Raw genomic sequence first — 20153 nt, forward strand, 5'->3', positions numbered from 1 at the left:
CACGTGGCTAGAACAGTTGATGCCCCCCCCCAAATGTTCTCTTGTAAGCTATCTAGTTATTTTGTTTGTGCCCCGCCCTCTTGCTGAAAGTTAGTAGTTATTCTTCTTACTCTCAAATTGTATTTAGATAGGCTGCTACGCGATGGGAAACTCTCCAAATTCCTGCTGTTTCCTCAACTGATCTACACGGAATAAGTTACAGCAGGGAAGGTACACCATTCCAGGCTCACTGAAACTTCTTAACGGTCACCTAAATGAGGAATCCACGAACAATGACCATTTTAAAAAGTTTCTGATGAAGGCTAGCCATTTGAAACATCATCATCACAGAATCCCTACAGTGCAGAAGGAGTCCATTTGGCCTATCGAGTATGCACCAACTCTTTGACAGAGCATCCTACCCAGGCCCTTTTCCCGTCACCCCACTAATTACCCACTAATCCCCCTAACCCACACATCCCGGGAGACTAAGGAGCAATTTAGCAATGCCAATCCACCTAACCCGCACATCTTTGGACTGTGGGAGGAAACCGGAACACCCGGAGGAAACTCTCACAGACATTATCAGCATTTTCTAATTTTACTGCCTTCAACTATGTAAACTTTTTTACACCCTGATTATGAATTATGTTGTTGGCCTACACTGGCTCCAGTTCTCCACAGCTAAAATATAAAATCTAAATCCCCACAAACACACTCTGCCTTCCTCTGACAATGATCTCTTCACCATTCCTCCTTTCCTTAGTGCAGAGCCACCTAGTCACCTCCTTAAAACTGGCCTCTTGATCCAGGATTTTTGCCTCCTTCCTAAGATCATTCTTTGTTTCAGCACTAATTTCTCTGTTGTGCCGAGAATCATAGAATCTCAACAGTGCAGAAGGAGGCCATTCGGCCCACCGACAACAATCCCACCCAGGCCATATCCTTGTAGTCCCGTGTAATTCCCCTGACACTAAGGGGCAATCCCACCCAGACCTGTTCCCCGTAACCCCAAGTATTTACCCCACTAATCCCCCTAACCTACACATCTTGGGACATGAAGGGGCAATTTAGCATGGCCCATCCACCTTACCTGCACATCTTTGGAGTGTGGGAGGAAACCAGAGCACCCGGTGGAAACCCATACAGACACGGGGAGAATGTACAAACCCCACACAGACAGTGACCCAAGGCCAGAATTGAGCCTGAGTCCCTGGCGCTAAGGCAGCAGTGCTAACCACTGTGCCACCGGGTCTCTCAAGTCTTTGGGATTCTTTTTCCATCCTTTCAGCGGGATGGAGTATTCCATCACATTCACAACTTGTGCTCTATAGATGGTGGACAAGGTTTGGAGAGTCAGGAGTTACTCGCAACAGAATTCTGATCCTCTGACCAGCTTTTGTAACCACGGGCCCAGACCTTTTTGTCGCCGGGTCCAGTTCACCAAGTCGGAGATTTCTCAGCTTGGCAAACCTGAGCTTTAGAAATGGCCACTCGTAGATGGAATTTTCAGTCGGGGGTGGGGGAGTGGGGGCAGAATGTATTTGTAGAGATTTAGATTTTAAATTTCAGCTGTGGAGAACTGGAGCCAGTGTAGGCCAACAAGATAATCTGCAGACTGCCCAGGCACAAGGTCTGCATCTGTGTCCCAGCACTGTGTTTGAATAAATAAACGAAATTCAAAAAGCATCCCTCGAGCCCTTATCCTCCATACTATCCTTCATCCTCCACACACTCCTGAAGTCCCGTCTATGCAAACCCATGTCCCCCACATACCCCTATTGCTCTGTACCCCTATACAAACGTAGTTACCCTCTACCCACTCCCCATGCCCCTCATACTCCTTTGCCAACTTAATACCCCTTTATCCATCCCCATTGCCCCATATCCCCATGTTAACTTAGTGCCAACCCATGCCAACACATGCCCCACTACTCTCCACCCTTACCTCCTCCATGCCAACTCACCTAGTATCTTTGGACAGTGCCTTTTGACAGATTTGACACTTCCTGGGTAACTTTTACATGTTTGACATTTCCTGGATAGCTTTACAGCTCCTTAGCATTTACTTGACAGCTGGACAGTTCCTGGACACTTCTTTTACAACATGACAGTTCCAATGAGCTTGTGCATAACCATGTTCACTTTTAACAATTCCAAAGGATACCTTAACTCTCCCAAAGGGTGCCTTATAGCACCTAAAGATGCTCTGAGACCCTATCCAATGTGGTACCTTACCTCTCCAAAGAGTACCCTGGCTATCCAGAAGAATCCACTAAGTTAGTTGTACTCTTGCCTGTTCTAATCTTCACAATTGAGATTTCACACTCCTATTCTTCCAAAATCCAACTTCAGTGGAGCCAGATGATGAATTAAGTGGCCAGCCATCTCCACAAATCACACACATGGGAGACCCCAGCCAATTCCAATCACGCCCCCGCAGAGATGGGAAAATGCCAAGTTTACTGGTGCGACTTTTCAGCAATTTTTGCAACAACTGTGCGCCTCTCCTTCACAGTGAAAATCTGGTGACCGCAATATCAGGGGCAATTTTCAGTCCACATTCGCTGTCAGCGAGAATGATGACGCGGGTGGAAAATACATCGAGAATTGAGAAACGCGATTCTCTCCGGAGAGGTTGAATTTCCCAATTATCTCTGCCCCTCGCCGGTGGCGTCACAAGGTTCACATCCACAAAGGGCGAGATCCTCATTTTAATGTTTTTGAAGATAGAATCATAGAATCCCTGCAGTGCAGAAGGAGGCCATTCTGCTCCAACCATAATCCCACCCAGGCCCTATTTCCGTAACCCCACATATTAACCCTGCTAATCCCATATCACTAGGGGCAATTTAGCATGGGCAATCCGCACATCTTTGGACTGTGGGAGGAAACCAGAGCACCCAAGGAAACCCATGGAGACATGGGGAGAATGTGCAAACTACACACAGACAGTGACCTGAGGCCGGAATTGAACCTGGGTCCCTGGTGCTGTGAAGCAGCAGTGCTAACAACTTTGCCACCGTGCCGCACCATATATTTTAATGTAATTAGCCACCCCCCCTCCCCCTGGTCACATGATTCCCCCCCTCACTGAATATTCAAACCGCACCCACATGACGTCACATTGGCAATGTTTACAATAGTTATTTAAAAACCTGAATCAGTGGAAATCCCCCCTCAGGGGTGCAAAGGTTAGTTATAGCCCCCGGACGGAGAGGGCCATGTCCGCTTGGCACTGACCCTTGACACAGATTGGCACTGCCAAGTTGCTGTTGCCAGGTTGGCACAGCGCTAACCTCCCAGCCTGGCAGTGCCAACCTAGCAGGGCCAACTTGTGCCATCAGGCAGTGCCAGGGGCAGACCCTCTGGGGAACCAAATGGAGGGGTTCCTATTGAATGGTTGGGGAGGGGTAAGAGGACATTGAAGGGGGTACTTGCAGGCACTGCGGGGGGTTGTCGGGAGGGGGTGAAGGAGGAAGCTGGCAGTGAGGGGGTAAACTCCGGCAATATTTCCACGGTGGTGGGGGTGGAGAGAGAGCCCCCAATGGTTGTGCGGGGTTGGGGAGTTGGGCTGGAGAATTTCCGTTACCTCTGTGGTGGTGGAAGGTGGTGAAGTTGAATTACAGGCACGGTGGCACCGTGATTAGCACTGCTGCCTCACAGCACCAGGGACCCGGGTTCGATTCCCGGCTTGGGTCACTGTCTGTGCAGAGTCTACATCTTCTCCCCATGTCTGGGTGGGTTTCCTCCCACAGTCCAAACGACATGCTGGTTGGGTGCATTGGCCATGCTAAATTCTCCCTCAGTGCACCCGAACAGGCACCGGAGTGTGACGACTAAGGGATTTTCACCGTAACTTCATTGCAGTGTTAATGTAAGTCTACTTGTGACACTAATAAATAAATAAGCAATACAGTGTTGATTGGGGGTGCCCTATAAAGGTGGTGGCTCAATCCCTCTGGAGCCAGCCTTGCTTTGTCCTCCCTGGATGAGGCCACACCCGCCAGACCGAAAAACCCACCCACTGGTTTTTATTCAGAGAGGCTCAAAACTGGGCTGTGGAGTGGCAGAGATTTCAGTTAGAGCCTGACACATGTGGGGAAAACCCCACCCTATAACTTGTGAAGCAATTTGAAGCACTTCTGAGAGGGGTGATGAGCGCAGATATAAAATACAAGCTCTTATTAACCAAATTTGTAAATGTTCCTGGGCCCAAATGTTGTGAGGGTGCTGAATTGGCAGAACTATACTCCTTATCTACGCTGGACGTTAATCCCTCTCTTTGGCCAAGAACTCTTCCAGACCATTTCCCTGGACAATTTCATCTGAATTAATTGTTCAACCTGAGTCTGCACTCTAAAAATCAACAAGGAGTCAGGAAATGAAATGGTGATTTAAATGCGCCTTAACGTAAGCTCTTGATTGTTTGAGGAGAAGATCTACTATTGGAATTTCCTTGAGAGGAGTCACCAGATGGCCCTTTATGGGCAGTGGGGGAGGGGGGGATTACAATTACATGTTTAAGTCCGAGCTGTTGTTTAACTCTTGGCACCAATCAGCCCCCTATTGCAGACAGGTGGTGTCACTATAGGTGGTGATTCTTCACATTTACCTTCAGCACTCTCTCAGTGTTTCCCACAGGAGGCTTTTCCCGGCTCCCAGCCTCTTTCAGACGGGCGCGAGCGAGGAGGATGTGAGCCACAGATGTCTCCAGCGCAGCTGTCACTGTGGCTCTGTAATTAGCGAGCACAAACAGCTGTTCCTCCCTCGGAGGCAATCGCCTCTCAGAACGGAGCTGCCCAGTTATCGAGCTGACCAACAAACAACAGCTCACTGCCACCTGAGCCAGACTCCAATCATGGGATAGCACATGTCCTTTTCAAAAAAAATAATTGAACCATTAGGGCAAACTGTGGGGCAGAAACAACATAGACTTCGATTCTTTTAGGTCTGCTGGGCGGTTTGTAAAATGACTTTTAAGAATTTAGCAAATGAAGAAAATGAAGGCAGAATATTAGCTCGGCTGGTTTTGACCGACTGGAAAGTATTCCATTGTTCACCGTCGAGAGTCTAGAAGATGCAGAAATTCTAATCATGAGATTATTAAAAGGAAGAAAGGCGTGCACTTCTGCAATGACTGGACCCACAGTCCAAAAATGTGTGAGTTCGGTGGATTGGCCATGCCAAATTGCCCCTTGGTGTCAGGGGGACTAGCCAGGGTAAATGCATGGAGTTACGGGATAGGGCCTGGGTGGGATTGTGGTCGGTGCAGACTCGATGGGCCGAATGGCCTTCCTTCTGCATTGAAGGATTCTATGATTCTACGACTTTCATAACCTCACTTTACACCCAAAGTACTTCTGAAGTGAAGTCACTGGCTGATATTTTGTATGATGTGGAGATTATCTTTTATCACATTTCCACTCCATCTGACGAAGGAGCAGTGCTCCGAAAGCTTGTGGTATTTGCTACCAAATAAACCTGTTGGACTTTAACCTGGTGTTGTGAGACTTCTTACTGATATTTTGCAGCCACTCCCATTGGCGGGATCTTCCATTCCCACCATCAGTGAGCGCCCCCCCCCCCCCCCTCACTCTGCCACAGGTTCCCCGAACAATGGACAACGTTGTGCAAGCGACAGGTAAACTTGTTGACAGCAGTGGGACCAGAAGATGAATCCACTGCCGCAAAACGCAACGCATGGTGGGCAGGGGACGGTGTATCCCAGCCGCTGTTGTACTAGGAAGAGTGGCAGCCAATCTACACAAAGCAACTTTTCACACAGTGATGAGATAGTGATCAGATAATCTGTTCTTGTGTTTCTTAAGGGATAAATATTTCTCAGTCCTCTGGGGGGAGAACTCCCCGGTCTTTGATTTGTGCTATAGAATAACCTACATCTGCAGCCTTCTGACTTTGAGATGCAAGTGTTTCCAAATACAATGTCTGACATGTTTTACCTATAATGTTTGTGACGACATATACCTTGAATATGAAAAATACACTATTGAATGATGCTGGAATTATTCAGTTTCTCTGCGTTTTAAAATATATTGCTAAATGAAATTAGTACTCTGTCTCCATCTAGTGATGGTTCTGCAGTGAGCACTTTGCAACTTGCTGCAGACTGATATTATAATTCTATTGGGATACAGAACGTGCTGAAAGGAGAAACATGTTGCTCTTCCAACTTGCACTTATCAGGACAAATGCAGGAGTGCCAAATTTCAAACGATATCAACCATTTGCACCACAGGAGAAAATGGATTCTGACTGGTTGACAAGCCAACTCTGATTGGTTGAGGCGTTGCCTTGGAGCAATGGGAACTCTTGGCTCCCCATGTTTACTGGTTGTTCAAAAAAGGTGCAAGATTCGAAGAAATTTCTTGGGCGGGACTAAAGGGCCTGGAGGCCGTGGGCACAAATCCCATCACGGCCACAAAATCTCACGAGAGGTCAATAACGGTATTTGTGCTGGCGAGATTTCCAATCGCGATGTTTCTGGGCCCTCCCCAATGACGTGACCTCACCCAGAAGGGCACAAACCTGATGTACATCAATTTGAATGCATTATAATGTACACAGCGAGGTTAACATTGAAGCTACAGACCCCATCGAATCTTCCCACCCACCAGGCGTGAATTACTTACCATAGAATCTTGGAATCCCTACAGTGCAGAAGGAGGCCATTCTGCCCATTGAATCTGTACCGAACACAATCCCACCCAAGCCCTATTCCCGTAATCCCACGTATTTACCCGAGCTAATCCCCCTGACACTAGGGTCAATTTAGCATAGCCAATCCACTTAACCCGCACATCTTTGGGCTATGGGAGGAAACCGGAGCACCCGGAGGAAACCCACACAGTCAGTGACCCGAGGCTGGAATTAAACCCAGGTCCCTGGTGCTGTGAGGCAGCAGTGCTCACCACTGTGCCACCATGCCGCTTCTGCTGTTAAAAAACATTTTTACAGCACTCTGTTCTCCAGAGTGTGCAGTTTAAACATTTTTACAGCACTGTGTCATTCTGCAGTCTGTGCAGTTTAAACATTGTTACAGCATTGTGTCACTCTGCAGTCTGCGTAGTTTAAACATTAGTACAGCACTGTGTCACTCTGCAGTCTGTGTAGTTTAAACATTAGTACAGCACTGTGTCACTCTGCAGTCTGTGTAGTTTAAACATTTTTACAGCACTGTGGCACTCTGCGATCTGTATAGTTTAAACATCTTTACAGCACTGTGTCACTCTGCGATCTGTATAGTTTAAACATCTTTACAGCACTGTGTCACTCTGCGATCTGTATAGTTTAAACATCTTTACAGCACTGTGTCACTCTGCGATCTGTATAGTTTAAACATCTTTACAGCACTGTGTCATTCTGCAGTCTGTGTAGTTTAAACATTAGTACAGCACTGTGTCACTCTGCAGTCTGTGTAGTTTAAACATTAGTACAGCACTGTGTCATTCTGCAGTCTGTGTAGTTTAAACATTAGTACAGCACTGTGTTACTCTGCAGTCTGTGTAGTTTAAACATTAGTACAGCACTGTGTCAATCTGCAGTCTGTGTAGTTTAAACATCTTTACAGCACTGTGTCACTCTGCAGTCTGTGTAGTTTAAACATTAGTACAGCACTGTGTCAATCTGCAGTCTGTGTAGTTTAAACATCTTTACAGCACTGTGTCACTCTGCAGTCTGTGTAGTTTAAACATTAGTACAGCACTGTGTCAATCTGCAGTCTGTGTAGTTTAAACATCTTTACAGCACTGTCACTCTGCAGTCTGTGTCGTTTAAACATTAGTACAGCACTGTGTCAATCTGCAGTCTGTGTAGTTTAAACATTAGTACAGCACTGTGTCAATCTGCAGTCTGTGTAGTGTAAACATTAGTACAGCACTGTGTCACTCTGCAGTCTGTGTAATTTAAACATTTTTACAGCACTGTGTCACTCTGCAGTCTGTATAGTTTAAACATTAGTACAGCACTGTGTCACTCTGCGATCTGTATAGTTTAAACATTTTTACAGCACTGTGTCACTCTGCAGTCTGTATAGATTAAACATTAGTACAGCACTGTGTCACTCTGCAGTCTGTGTAGTTTAAACATTAGTACAGCACTGTGTCACTCTGCAGTCTGTGTAGTTCAAACATTAGTTCAGCACTGTGTCACTCTGCAGTCTGTGTAGTTTAAACATTAGTCCAGCAATGTGTCACTCTGCAGTCTGTATAGTTTAAACATTTTTACAGCACTGTGTCTCTCTGCAGTCTGTGTAATTTAAACATTAGTACAGCACTGTGTCACTCTGCGATCTGTATAGTTTAAACATTTTTACAGCACTGTGTCACTCTGCAGTCTGTGTAATTTAAACATTTTTTCAGCACTGTGTCACTCTGCAGACTGTGTAGTGTAAACATCTTTACAGCACTGCGTCACTCTGCAGTCTGTGTAGTTTAAACATTTTTACAGTACTGTGTCACTCTGCAGTCTGTGTAGTTTAAACATTTTTACAGTACTGTGTCACTCTGCAGTCTGTGTAGTTTCAGCTACACTCTCTTTGTGAATCTTATGCTCAAGTCTTGGAGTAAAACTTGAACCTGCACCAGCCTGTCTCAGGGTGAGCTTGCTACCAACTGAACCACAGCAGACACACTATTATCCTTACCTCTCTGCTGCCTTTTTGTTGAACCAAGGGATCACTTTGTCAATTCTCCTTTCCTACGTGCAGGTTAAGTTTTACCTGGGATTATTTGACGCATTTCCATATTGTGTCCACTGAGTCAACGCATTCTGATTTGTCACCTCAGTGTCCGTTGTTCTTTCCGAGTTTGAACTTAATGCTTGGAACCAGATCAGAAGTTCCGAGTTGTGAGGAGAAGGTGTTTCACTCCAAGTGTGATTCTATTAACACAATGGGGGTGACTTTACCAGCTTATCATTTCTGGCCATGGTCAGTTTTGCACTTGGGAAGGGTGCGAGGCTGATTTTAATATTCATGACCTGATTTCAGTATTAATAGTGAGCCCGGGACAGAATCGTCTGGGATCACTTGCTTTAACAGCCTCACCAGTGGAGGTCCTCACTGGCGAGGATGACGTATGGTCGCCACCAACGGGGACCTGATGTGCTGGCCTCGCCAGTGGGACCAGAGGCCATTGGGGGCAGAGGCGAGCAGTGCCAGCCTGGGACACTGGCAGTGACAGCTTTGCACCCTAGCCCAGCCCACCAAGCACCAGGCAGTGTAGAGGGGTGGGTCCTGAGGGAAGGGGCCTGAACAGGGCAGAGCCTGAAGGGTGGCAGGGAGTAGGGAGCTGCATACTCTGCATCGGGGATTGCCAGGGTGCCAATCGGCTGGTGGGGGGTGAGTTGGGGGCAATAATCGGCCAAGGGTGGCATTGGGGGCGGCGATGTGATGTCCGGGAGACATACTCTTACACTGTACACAGTGCACTGGGAGATCAGGGTTCTTGTGCAATAGCATCCTCTAGCAGTCTTCAGCTGGCTTCCCAGCATGAATAGACTCAGTTCTCTCACCCTACTGGCAGGAATCACATTTGGAATCATTTTTTCTAAGTGCCATTAGATAGCGTCTTGGAGCTTGTCCATAAAATGAGTGCGATTCTCTCCTGTTTTCATGCTCATTCAAGGGTAAGATTGCCCCCACTTGGAAGCATTTATCAAAACAAATTTTATTTTAAACATTTAAAGTTTAAGTATAACAAATGAATTATCTTTTCTTTTACCAATTCAGATAAACCACAGCTGAATTTTAAACATACCCCTCACAAGAAACATGATGTAAATACATTTCTTAAAGGCACAGTATCATCACACTAGCTCGATTGAACCTGCCTCCACCACACTTCCAGGCAGTGCATTCCATACCTAAACCACTCGCTGTGTGAAAAAGTTTTTTTTCACATCATATTTTCTTCTTTTGCAAATCATTTTAAATCTGTGTTCTCTCATTCTTGATTCTTTTCCAAGGAGGAATAGTTTCTCCATATCTCCTCTGTCCAGCTCCCTCATGGTTTTGAACATCTCTATCAAATCTCCTCTTAGCCTTCTTCTCTCCAAGGAGAACAGCCCCAGCCTCTCCAACCTCTCCTGTCTATCCTCACAACTGAAGTTTCTCACCCTTGTAAGCCATTCTTGCAAAGCCACCACCATAAGCTTACCAGGGGGGAGGGTAGCATCAGGTGGCCCACCTGCCAGTAGGCCATTTGAGGCCTCAACTGGGTAATTTATACCCACTTAAGGACCTCTTCCCATCACCAGCAGGATTTAGCTGATGGCAGGAGTGACCCATGCCAAGCAGTCTGCCTGGCAAGTATTTCTGCACAGACTGGTGGCAGGTGTGGTGCTCCTGCCTTAACGGGCCCTCTGGGCTCATTGGAGAATCCCCGCCAAGGTGTTCCTCCCCCGCAGATTCCCTCCCCTCTACCTCTCAAAAATTGACCCTTATCACCTTCAATGGCGCTTGATGGCCTGGTATCCAGAAAGCTCACTTAGAATGCAGTCCAGCGCTAAATGCCGTATTGCTGCACTGCAGTACCATCAGTGGCCACTGCTTTCTGTGGCACTGTTGGTCCTAAAGAGCTGCTGGCTTCTGATTGGCCAGCAAATCTCTGAGCTGGATCTTCCTATCCCCACATGGCAGAAATCCCGCCTCCAATCTATTAGCGGCAAATCAGACTTTTTAACCGGAAGGTTGTGGGGGAGGCAGGGACCATGGCACTCCATAAAACCCAGAGTTTGGTCATACAGGATGTTTTTTTATTATTCATTCATGGGACATGGGCATCGCTGGCTAGCCAGCATTTACTGCCCACTCCTAGTTGCCCGAGGGCAGTTGAGTGTCAATCACATTGCTGTGGGTCTGGAGTCATGCGTAGGCCAGACCAGATAAGGACGACAGATTTCCTTCCCTAAAGGGCATTAGTGAACCAGATGGGTTTTTTTGACCATCAACAATGATCTCATGGTAATGAGTAGATTCTTAATTCCAAATATTTTTTAAAACAGCCCTTGTGGGCTGCAGAGACCAAATTCAAAGGGAACTATCAGAGGCCTTCTACATTTCATAAGCCAGGCCTGGCCAACTGGAGCCTATTTGTCTGCTAGGACAAAGGACCCCACAACTTCCCTTTAAGACTTTATGGTCAGAATATGAACAGCCTCAGGGACCCAGACAATGGAGTACACACCCTTTGTCAAAGCCAGAGTGGAGAAGTGGGTGTCATGTGACATGACCCCTTAAATGGCAGAACCAGTAATATTGCCTTGTGGAGCTGCAAAGCTCAGGCTGCCACCTTTCCATCTACCCAGCAACAGCACAGAAAAGGGGCTCTCTCCAGATTTGATTGCCTGGCTCCCACCAAAGATCTGTGGTTCTCAGGCTGAACTGGAAATGGGGGAATTGTTCATACTGGATAGGGGAGGCGATGGCCTCGTGGTATTGTTGCTAGACTATTAATTCAGCTAATGTTCTGACGACCCGGGTTCGAATCCTGCCACAGCAGATGGTGGAATTTGAATTTAAAAATATATATATATAACTGGAATTAAGAATCTACTGATGACCATGAGACCATTGCCAATTGTCGGGAAAACCCACCTGGTTCACTAATGCCCTTTAGGGAAGGAAATCTGCCATCCTTACCTGATCTGGCCCACATGTGACTCCAGAACCACAACAATGTGGTAGACTCTCAACTGCCCTCCAAGGGCAACTAGGGATGGGCAATAAATGCAGGCCAGCCAGCAATGCCCGTGTCCCACGAGTGAATTTAAAAAATCCTCCAATGCCAGAATAGTATTATGTAACAATAGTTGTCTTGCTTATCCTGTGGCCTGTAAACCTATGTGCATTTGCCATCTCATTAATGTTGAAGTTTGTAGGAGACATTAAATTCCTATATTGCTCTAAGATCCAAGAGAGAATTTTGACTCAAAAACATTTTGGTGGAACTAAAATTGCCTGCCAAGTTCCACAAGAAAGTTACAGAGTCTAAGCTGACCAACCACAACATCCCACCTGGGGAAGTCATTCGTTCCATAATCCATGGTGCAAAAATATATCTGGGATGTTGGTCTGTGACATACTACTCCCCCTGGTGGTGAAACTATTCAAGGCCAACATTTCAAAACAGGAACACTTTGATCCACGTGTTTATGGAGAATTTTCCCTCAAAGTAAATGGTTGATATCGAAAAGCATTTAAAGGGGATGGGACTCACTAACTCTAGACACCACTTCAGCAGGATGGCAGCGTTTAATGAATCTTATGGCTTATATGATAACTGTGTCTAATGGAATGGGGGAATGGGAGCTTTTTAACATGAAGATGGCAGGGTACAACAGTTACAATTTTTAACTGAACAAAGACAGAGGCTGGAATTCTCCGATTTTGCTCACCCCGCCATCGCTGCCCAGCAAGAATGGAGAAATTGGTGCCCAGCCAAAGCTCCAGTCACGGCAGCGGGACTGGAGAATCCCAGCCACGGGCAAGGTCGGAGAATTCCAGCCATAGATTTGGAACGTTTACAATCTTCGGTCAGTAGTGTTTAAAAACAGGATCATGAACTTATAAAATGACTCAGGGAAGAGAAAATATCTTTTACAAAAACTCTTACCAGATATTAACCATGATTTTATTTTAATTATTGCCTGAAAATATTAGTCCCAAATAATGGGGGGAGTTTTCCCGTCCCACCCACGAGCGGTGGGAGGGGGGGCAGACCATGTTGACCTCGGACGGGGTTTTCCAGTTTTGGGACGAGTGCAGACGGAAAATCCCGCCCATTGTGTTTACAATATAGCTAAAAGAAACAACACATAAAGGACAAACATAGGACAAGTCATAAGATAATTACCTTTTTATCTGTATAGATCCACCTCTCTGACCATTGGCCAGTGACTGTGCACTGGTATCTGTTTATGATCTCCTATCTACCTGTTTCAGCGTTTTGTACGTCAGGTAGTTGTCTACATTTGATAACATATACAGCAAATAATCAGGCATTACTAAGGCAAAGCTGAGTGGTCTGTTCATGGTTCAAAATAAGACCTTCACTGCAGAGCCTGAGAATTAGCCTGGATTGATAACAAACAACGATTGGGTTATAAAAGTTTGATGTCGTTCTCTGTGAAAGGGAATAGTCTGTCTCCGTTAGGTTGGCAATTTAATCATATCAGAAACTGCATATGGACCAAGTCTGACCAGCACAAGTATTAAATTCTGCTAGCTGGCATTTAATCCTGATAATCCAGGTTCAGATGAGGAGGATTCATTATAGCGATTGGAGGATAAATGAAGCGTTAACCTAGTTTCTGTCAGTTTAGCTACCCATCAAAAAAAAAGCATTCTTTCATCTCTTTGGCTGTTCTTTCATTTCTTTGTCTTCTCAGTTTAGTATCTCATTCTGGTTATGGTTTTTTGCCCTCCCCGTTGTTACCATCATCTGTTGATGTTCTCTTTCACTTTAATTATTTTTCTCTTAATTCAGTCTAAAATTCAATTAAGCGCATTGGTGAGTAAGACTGGAAGAGAATATTGTGTAACAGGCAGCAAGGAGATGGCATGCTGCACTTTCACAAAATTATTTTCTTGGCACTGGGAAGATTTGGTTTGTAAAAGACAGTTGCTTCGGCTGAATGACATGTGTAGATTGAAAAGTAAAAGCGTGCGTTATCACATATTACAAATCTATTGAAAAGAATACGCCTTTATGTAACCAGTGAATTTCCAGACTGTCCTCAGTGCTGTCTGAGAAAACTTTAATTCGGCCAGGTTTGAAAATGAAATGAATGACTATTTTTCTACAATGGTGATTAACAAGCAACTTTTCTTCCTGTGATTGGTCTGTGAAGAGGCAAATGACTTCATGCAAATTCAGTTGGTCTTCAGGGTATTAAAACTGAACATACGAGTTTTAACAATCTCCGTCGTTGAAATCCTGTTCGAAGAATGGATTAACAAAATTGGTCCCAGATTGACCTGCGACAATGGTTATTGTGTTTTCTCCAGAGTAGAGGCCATACGAATCCTACAAAGGAGACAGAGGTTAGTCTGAATCCAGATACCCACATAAGTGTTGGCTCCTGATTAAACTTTGACAAGTCTCTTTGTAACAATGCTACAGACTCTGTCTCAGGTGGTTACAGATTGCACTGTTGATCTTGGGGTTACCTTCTAACTTACCTTTGTTCAGCTGGTTTCAGAACCTATTCATGTAGACTTCTACATTAGCAAAATGAAAAGCCAGTGTCAACTGAGTTTATCTCATAATGCAAGTTAAATACAGAGCAGCTTGTGCTCCTCTGATCTCGCGCTGTGCTGGAGTCTTCAGCAGAGAGCAGGGGGAGAGACAACAACCGGTATGTATCCTGTTGCAGCAAAAACAGAAAATGCTGGAAAATCTCAGCAGGTTTGACAGCAGGAGCCAACGTTGTGAGTCTAGATGACCCTTTGTCAGAGCTAAGAGCAAAGAGAATCGGCAGAGATTTATACTACGGTGGTGGGGGGGGGGGGGGGGGGTGCTGGAATTGGACAAAGGGAGTGTAAATGAGGATACAGAAGGCTGAGGAGGTGCAAAAAGTGTCCATTAAGTGATCAGAATGCGTGAATGGCAGAACAGAGGTTAAGATGGTTAAGGGACTGCCTGAGGAATGTGGCAGTTGCTCTGAAAGGGGGGTGGGGTGGGGGGGGGGGGGGGCAGAAGGAGAGCTGGAATGGAGAAGTGGAAAAGTGGAAGTGAGAAAGACAGATGATAAAATGGATGAATGAAATGAAATGAAATGGAATAAAATAAATGGAAATGGGGTGAAGGTGGAGGAGAGATTTCATCCTCTGAAGTTGTTGAATTCGATGTTCAGTCCAGAAGGATGTAAAGTGCACAATTGGAAGGTGAGGTGCTCTTCCTCCAGTTTGCGTTGGGGTTCGCTAGAACATTGCAAAGGGCCAAAGATGAACACATGGACGGGAGAGCAGGGTGGTGTGTTGAAGTGGTAAACGACAGGAAAATTTGGGTCCTGCTTGCGGGCAGACCGAAACTATTCAGCAAAGCGGTCACCCAGTCTATGTCTGGTCTCTCCAATGTACAGTAGACTGCATTGGGAGCAGCGAATGCAATAGACCAGATTGAAGGAGGTGCATGTGTATCGCTGCTTCACCTGAAAGGGGTGTTTAGGACCTGGGATGATGAGCAGGGAGGAGGTAAAGGGGCAGGTGTTACACGTTCTACAATTGCATGGGAAGGTTGAGTGTGCAAACATTGAGTGTGATGCAGGAGTGGATCAGGGTGTCCCGGAGAGAACAGTCCCTGTGGAATGCTGATGGAGGAGGGGTGAGGGGAAGATGTGTTGAGTGGTGGCATCATGCTGGAGTTGGTGGAAATGGCAGAGGACAATCCTTTGAATGCAGAGACTGGAGTGAAAGGTGGAGTGAAAAATGAGGACCATGGGAACCTATCCTGGAGGGGAGGGGGGGGTGGGGTGGTGGTGAGAGCATCAGTCTGGGGAATGGGTTGGTCACGGTTGAGAGCCCTGTCAACCAGGTGGGTGGGAAACCACGATTGAGGAAGAAGGAAGACATATCGGCAGCGCTATTTTGGTAAGTGGCATCATCAGAACAGATGCAGCGGAGGTGGACGAGCTGAGAGAATGGGATGGAGTCCTTACAGGATGTGGGGTGCGAAGAGCTGTAGTTAAGGTAGTTGTGGGAGTCAGTGGGCTTGTAATGGATACTAGTGGACAGTTTATCACCAGAAATGGAGACAGAGAAGTCGAGGAAGGGAAGAAAAGTGTGAAGGTGATAGAGGGATGGAAATTGGAAGCAAAATTGATAAATTTTTCCAGGTCCAGGCGAGAGCTTGAAGCGGCACCGAAATAGTCTTTGATGTTCCGATAAAGGAGTTGTGGGCGGGTCCAGAGTAGGACTGGAACAGGGCATGCTCCACATAACCCATAAAGAGACAGGCAGAACTGGGACCCATGTGGGTGCCCAGAGCCACACCTTTTACTTGGAGTGTATACAGTTGCATTTTGGTTCTGACCTTTATTGCAAAGGGATTGGAGCACAAGAGAATGGAAGCCTTGAGCTTTGGTGAGACCACACCTGAAGTACTGTGTGCTGTTTTGGTGTCTATATCTATATTCTGGCCTTGGAGGTGGCACAGCGAAGGCGCTCTAGATTGGTCCATGTGTTGAAAGGTCCTCTGATGAGAGGCTAAATAAATTGGGCCATTACCCTCTGGAGTTTTGAAATATGAGAAGTCATCTCATTGAAACCCCCTAGATTTTGAAGGAGTGTGACAGGGTAAAGGCTAAGAGGGTGTTTTCCCTCGCTGGGAAATATAGAACACAGGGGCACAGTCTCAGGATAAGGGGCCGATCATTTAGGATTCAGATGAGGGGAAATTTCTTCACTCAAGGAATTGTGAATCTTTGGAATTCTCTACCCCAAAATGTTGTCGATGCCTCATTACTGAATAAGGCCGAGGTAGACAGATTTTTGGCCTGTTGTGAGGAATCAAAGAATTATGGGGGAGCTGAGGCAGGAGATCAGCAATGATTATATTAAATGAGGGAGCAGACTCAATGGACTGCATGGTTTAATTTAGTCAGATATTAAATTTTTTAAATATTCACTAATTTGTGGTGGTGAAAAAGAAGTGGATTATTTCTAGTTTCCATAAGTTTAAGGTTTATTTATTATTGTCACAAGTAGGCTTACATTAACACTGCAATGAAGTTACTGTGAAAATCCCCTAGTTGCCACACTCCGGCGCCTGTTCGGGTATGTTGAGGGAGAATTTAGCATGGCCAATGCACGTAACCAGCACATCTTTCGGACTGTGGGAGGAAACCGGAGCACCCGGAGGAAACCCACGTGGACACAGGGAGAACATGCAGACTCTGCACAGACAGTGACTCTAGCCAGGAATCAAACCCAGGTCCCGGGCGCTCTGAAGAGTACTTTTTGGATGGCAGTAATTGAATGGGAGTGGGTGGGTTGGAAGCAGTAGTGGGTTTGCAGTGACCTCTGGCCCCCACCTGAATGATCCACAGATGAGAAAGTTTGAAGATTAGACGTTTGTGAGTTCAGAGCCCAGTGTAGACATGCGGGGAAACCCAGCAGCAAGCAGCTGCGAGTCCATGAAGGTACGAGATTCTTTTTTTAGGAGAAAAAGATTTTCTCCTCAATCAAGAAGAGCAGCACCACCGCTTGTTCCTTTGCCGCAGGGATGTCTGGGGCTTTAATTGCCCCAGCCTTTCCTCCTCCCTCCCCCAACCACATTCATTTACTACTCCACCCACCCTTTGATCTAGTTAGCTGACGGGCGGGAGCCTGCTGTGCTGGTTGCTAGGTGTGGCCTCCTGCCTCACATTCCGAGGAAACTCCCTATTTTAGAAAGCAGCTTCAAACAAATGTACAAAGGGTCTGTCTGCATAGCACAAACTGCGACCTTTCAGCGCTCATTCGCTTCATGCTTTGGACATCATTCGAATAACCCTCATTATTTACTGTTGTCGTTAAAAGGGAAAGGATAATTTTTAATGACTTACAGGTGACAGATGTACAGATGAACCAAACACAGGATTGCTGATCCCTTGTTCAGTTGTTTCTTCATTGTCAAATTGCATATATCTTCTAAAATTGATGACAGCTGATGGAATGTTGGCTCTGTCGATGGAAGAGACTGATAATCACTCTTTAAAGACACAAGGTGCTGCAAACTGGGGCTTTTTTATGTGTTGGTTGTACCAGACTTGCACAACCTCTGACAGTCACAGGCTAAACATGTTGGATGTTTAACGCTGGGCTTTCCCAGCTGCACCTGATGGTGGGCCCAGTCAACGTGCAGCTTTGTTGGCCATCAAACCACCCCCCCCCCTCACTCCCCCCCCCTCCTCCCCCACCCCCCCCCCCATCAAACCCCCCCCTCCTCCCCCACCCCCCCATCAACCCCCGCCCCCCCCACCTCCCCCACCCCCCCCCCCCAAAGGTGGCAACAGGAGCATGGGTTCGATCATTCTGCTGCATTCTGTTCCTCAGCTAAACATGTCACAGCAAATAACCAACAGCTGCAGTCAGGGGAGATTGGTGCACTTACACTCGCTGTCCCGAGAATCGAGCTGTATAAGAAGCAGCGACCACAAACTACCCACAAAGAAAAAGAAAATTCTCAACAAGAGCTCGAAAAAGTCTGCAATCTACCACAAGTGAAATAATAATCAAAAATAAAACAATTCCCCCCCCCCTGTGTTACCCAGCGTCTAAACCTCGCTAGTTAAAATAGTGGGGAGTACAATTGAGTAAATAAAAGTTTATTTTTTTAAAAAGTTTATTTATTAGTCACAAGTAGGCTTACATTAACACTGCAATGAAGTTACTGTGAAAATCCCCGAGTCGCCACACTCCGGCGCCTGTTCGGGTACACTGAGGGAAAATTTATCATGACCAATTCACCTAACCAGCACGTCTTTCAGACTGTGGGAGGAAACTGTAGCACCCGGAGGAAACCCACACAGACACGGGGAGAATGTGCAGACTCCACACAGACAGTGACCCAAGCCGGGAATCGAATCCGGGTCCCTGGTGCTGTGCGGCAGCAGTGCTAACCACTGTGCAATCATGTCACTGAAAAACCGATATGAAATAACTTTGTGGTGGGAACTGTTTCGCCCCTTTACCCCCCCATTCCCCCCCCCCCCCCCCCCCCCGCCCGCCCCCCATCCCCTCATGAGTGACCAGCCACCATACTGAAACCCTATTAAATTTCAAAATTACTTTTCTGGGTTGATCTGTCCGACTTTTCAATTTTTTTTAGATCCTCTATTTAACATCAAATTTAATATTTTAAATGCTTAAATAATTTGTATAAATTGTTTGAAAATAGTTGCAGCACCATTTAAACAATGCAGGCTGCACCCTATTAAGCAGCAGAGTGACTTATCCCCAGGTCCTGGGTATATCCAACATGCTCTCTAATTCAAATTTTAAAAAACTCTTTTTGTGCATTGCCTCCAATTTAAATATCATTACTCGATACAGGAGAAGCACTAGACAGAATAGATCCTATTGCTAAAGCAAATCATTGTTTTTAAACCTTGTCCTATAAACGAAGAGATTGAAAATAATTCTGATTAAGATCTTTATGTTTTGACGTTTCCATGTTTATTGGCTCTGCGAGCCAACATACTTAGCACCATCAAGGTGTCCAATGGCAGAGGGAGAATTCAAGGACAATGAGTGATGGGCCCATCTAGAGAGGAGCTAGCATGGATTAATTGTACAAGCTGAATTTTCACATCTCCCACTGAGCATCTATAACCATCTTAATTCAGGGACTCACGCAGAACCCACTCTCCACTGTGGTACCATTAGGACTCACTGTTTAAACAAATATATATTATTGGCTCTCAACAGAAATCATAGAATTCCTACAGTGTAGGAGAGGCCAATCGGCCCATTGAGTCTCTGACAGAGTAACTCACCCAGGCCCCACCCTAACCCCATAACCCCACACATTTCCCATGGCCAATCCATTTAACCTGCACATCTTTGGACTGTGGGAGGAAACCAGAGCACTCGGAGCAAACCCACACAGACACGGAGAGAATGTGCAAACTCCACACAGACAGTGATCCAAGCCGGGAATTGAACCCGGGTCCCTGGCGTTGTGAGGCAGCAGTGTTAACCACTGCGCCACCCGGCTGTGGGACAACAAAAGACCAATTCAGATCCCTGACTTTTTCTGCTGGTTTGGCCACCTCTGATTGGCTCACACGGATAGGGGGTTTACATATTACCCCAAAGATGGTGATATTTGTTTTCACCTAATTCTTCCTGAAACGATGAGGGAAGCGAGCTTTCCAATTAACAGCACGGCGATGAGGACACCAGCCACAATCCCAACAACCCTTCCAGCATTCATGCTTCCTGCAACCTGTCCTTCGCTTTTCTCCAGCCGAGCATTTGTGATTCCAAACATGTGGCCTAGAATCAAAGAGAACACAGGCAGACAGCTGAGGGCTATTAGTTCAAAACGCTATTGTGCTCCAACTATAGTGTTCCTTTATTTTAACTATGAGCTCTATTTACTCCAGTAACACTTTGGGATTTTACAATCTTTTTTGTAAACAGCAATGATTCAGAAGAATAAAAAACT

General features: G+C 46.0%; 1 protein-coding gene across 1 annotated transcript in view; it reads right to left on the bottom strand.

The window, feature by feature from the left end:
* Positions 1-12843: 12843 nt before the first annotated feature.
* Positions 12844-20153, bottom strand: part of amn (amnion associated transmembrane protein) — a 32182-nt gene continuing 24872 nt past the window's right edge. Inside the window, exons 10-12 of the mRNA XM_078233196.1 lie at positions 19822-19981; positions 17548-17665; positions 12844-14027 (exon numbers count right to left, since the gene is read on the bottom strand). Of these exons, the coding sequence (XP_078089322.1) occupies positions 13914-14027; positions 17548-17665; positions 19822-19981 (392 nt within the window). The 3' untranslated portion in view covers positions 12844-13913. The remainder of the gene's footprint in view (positions 14028-17547; positions 17666-19821; positions 19982-20153) is intronic.

Source organism: Mustelus asterias, chromosome 18 (assembly GCF_964213995.1).
Source record: "Mustelus asterias chromosome 18, sMusAst1.hap1.1, whole genome shotgun sequence".
Lineage (NCBI taxonomy): Eukaryota > Metazoa > Chordata > Chondrichthyes > Carcharhiniformes > Triakidae > Mustelus > Mustelus asterias.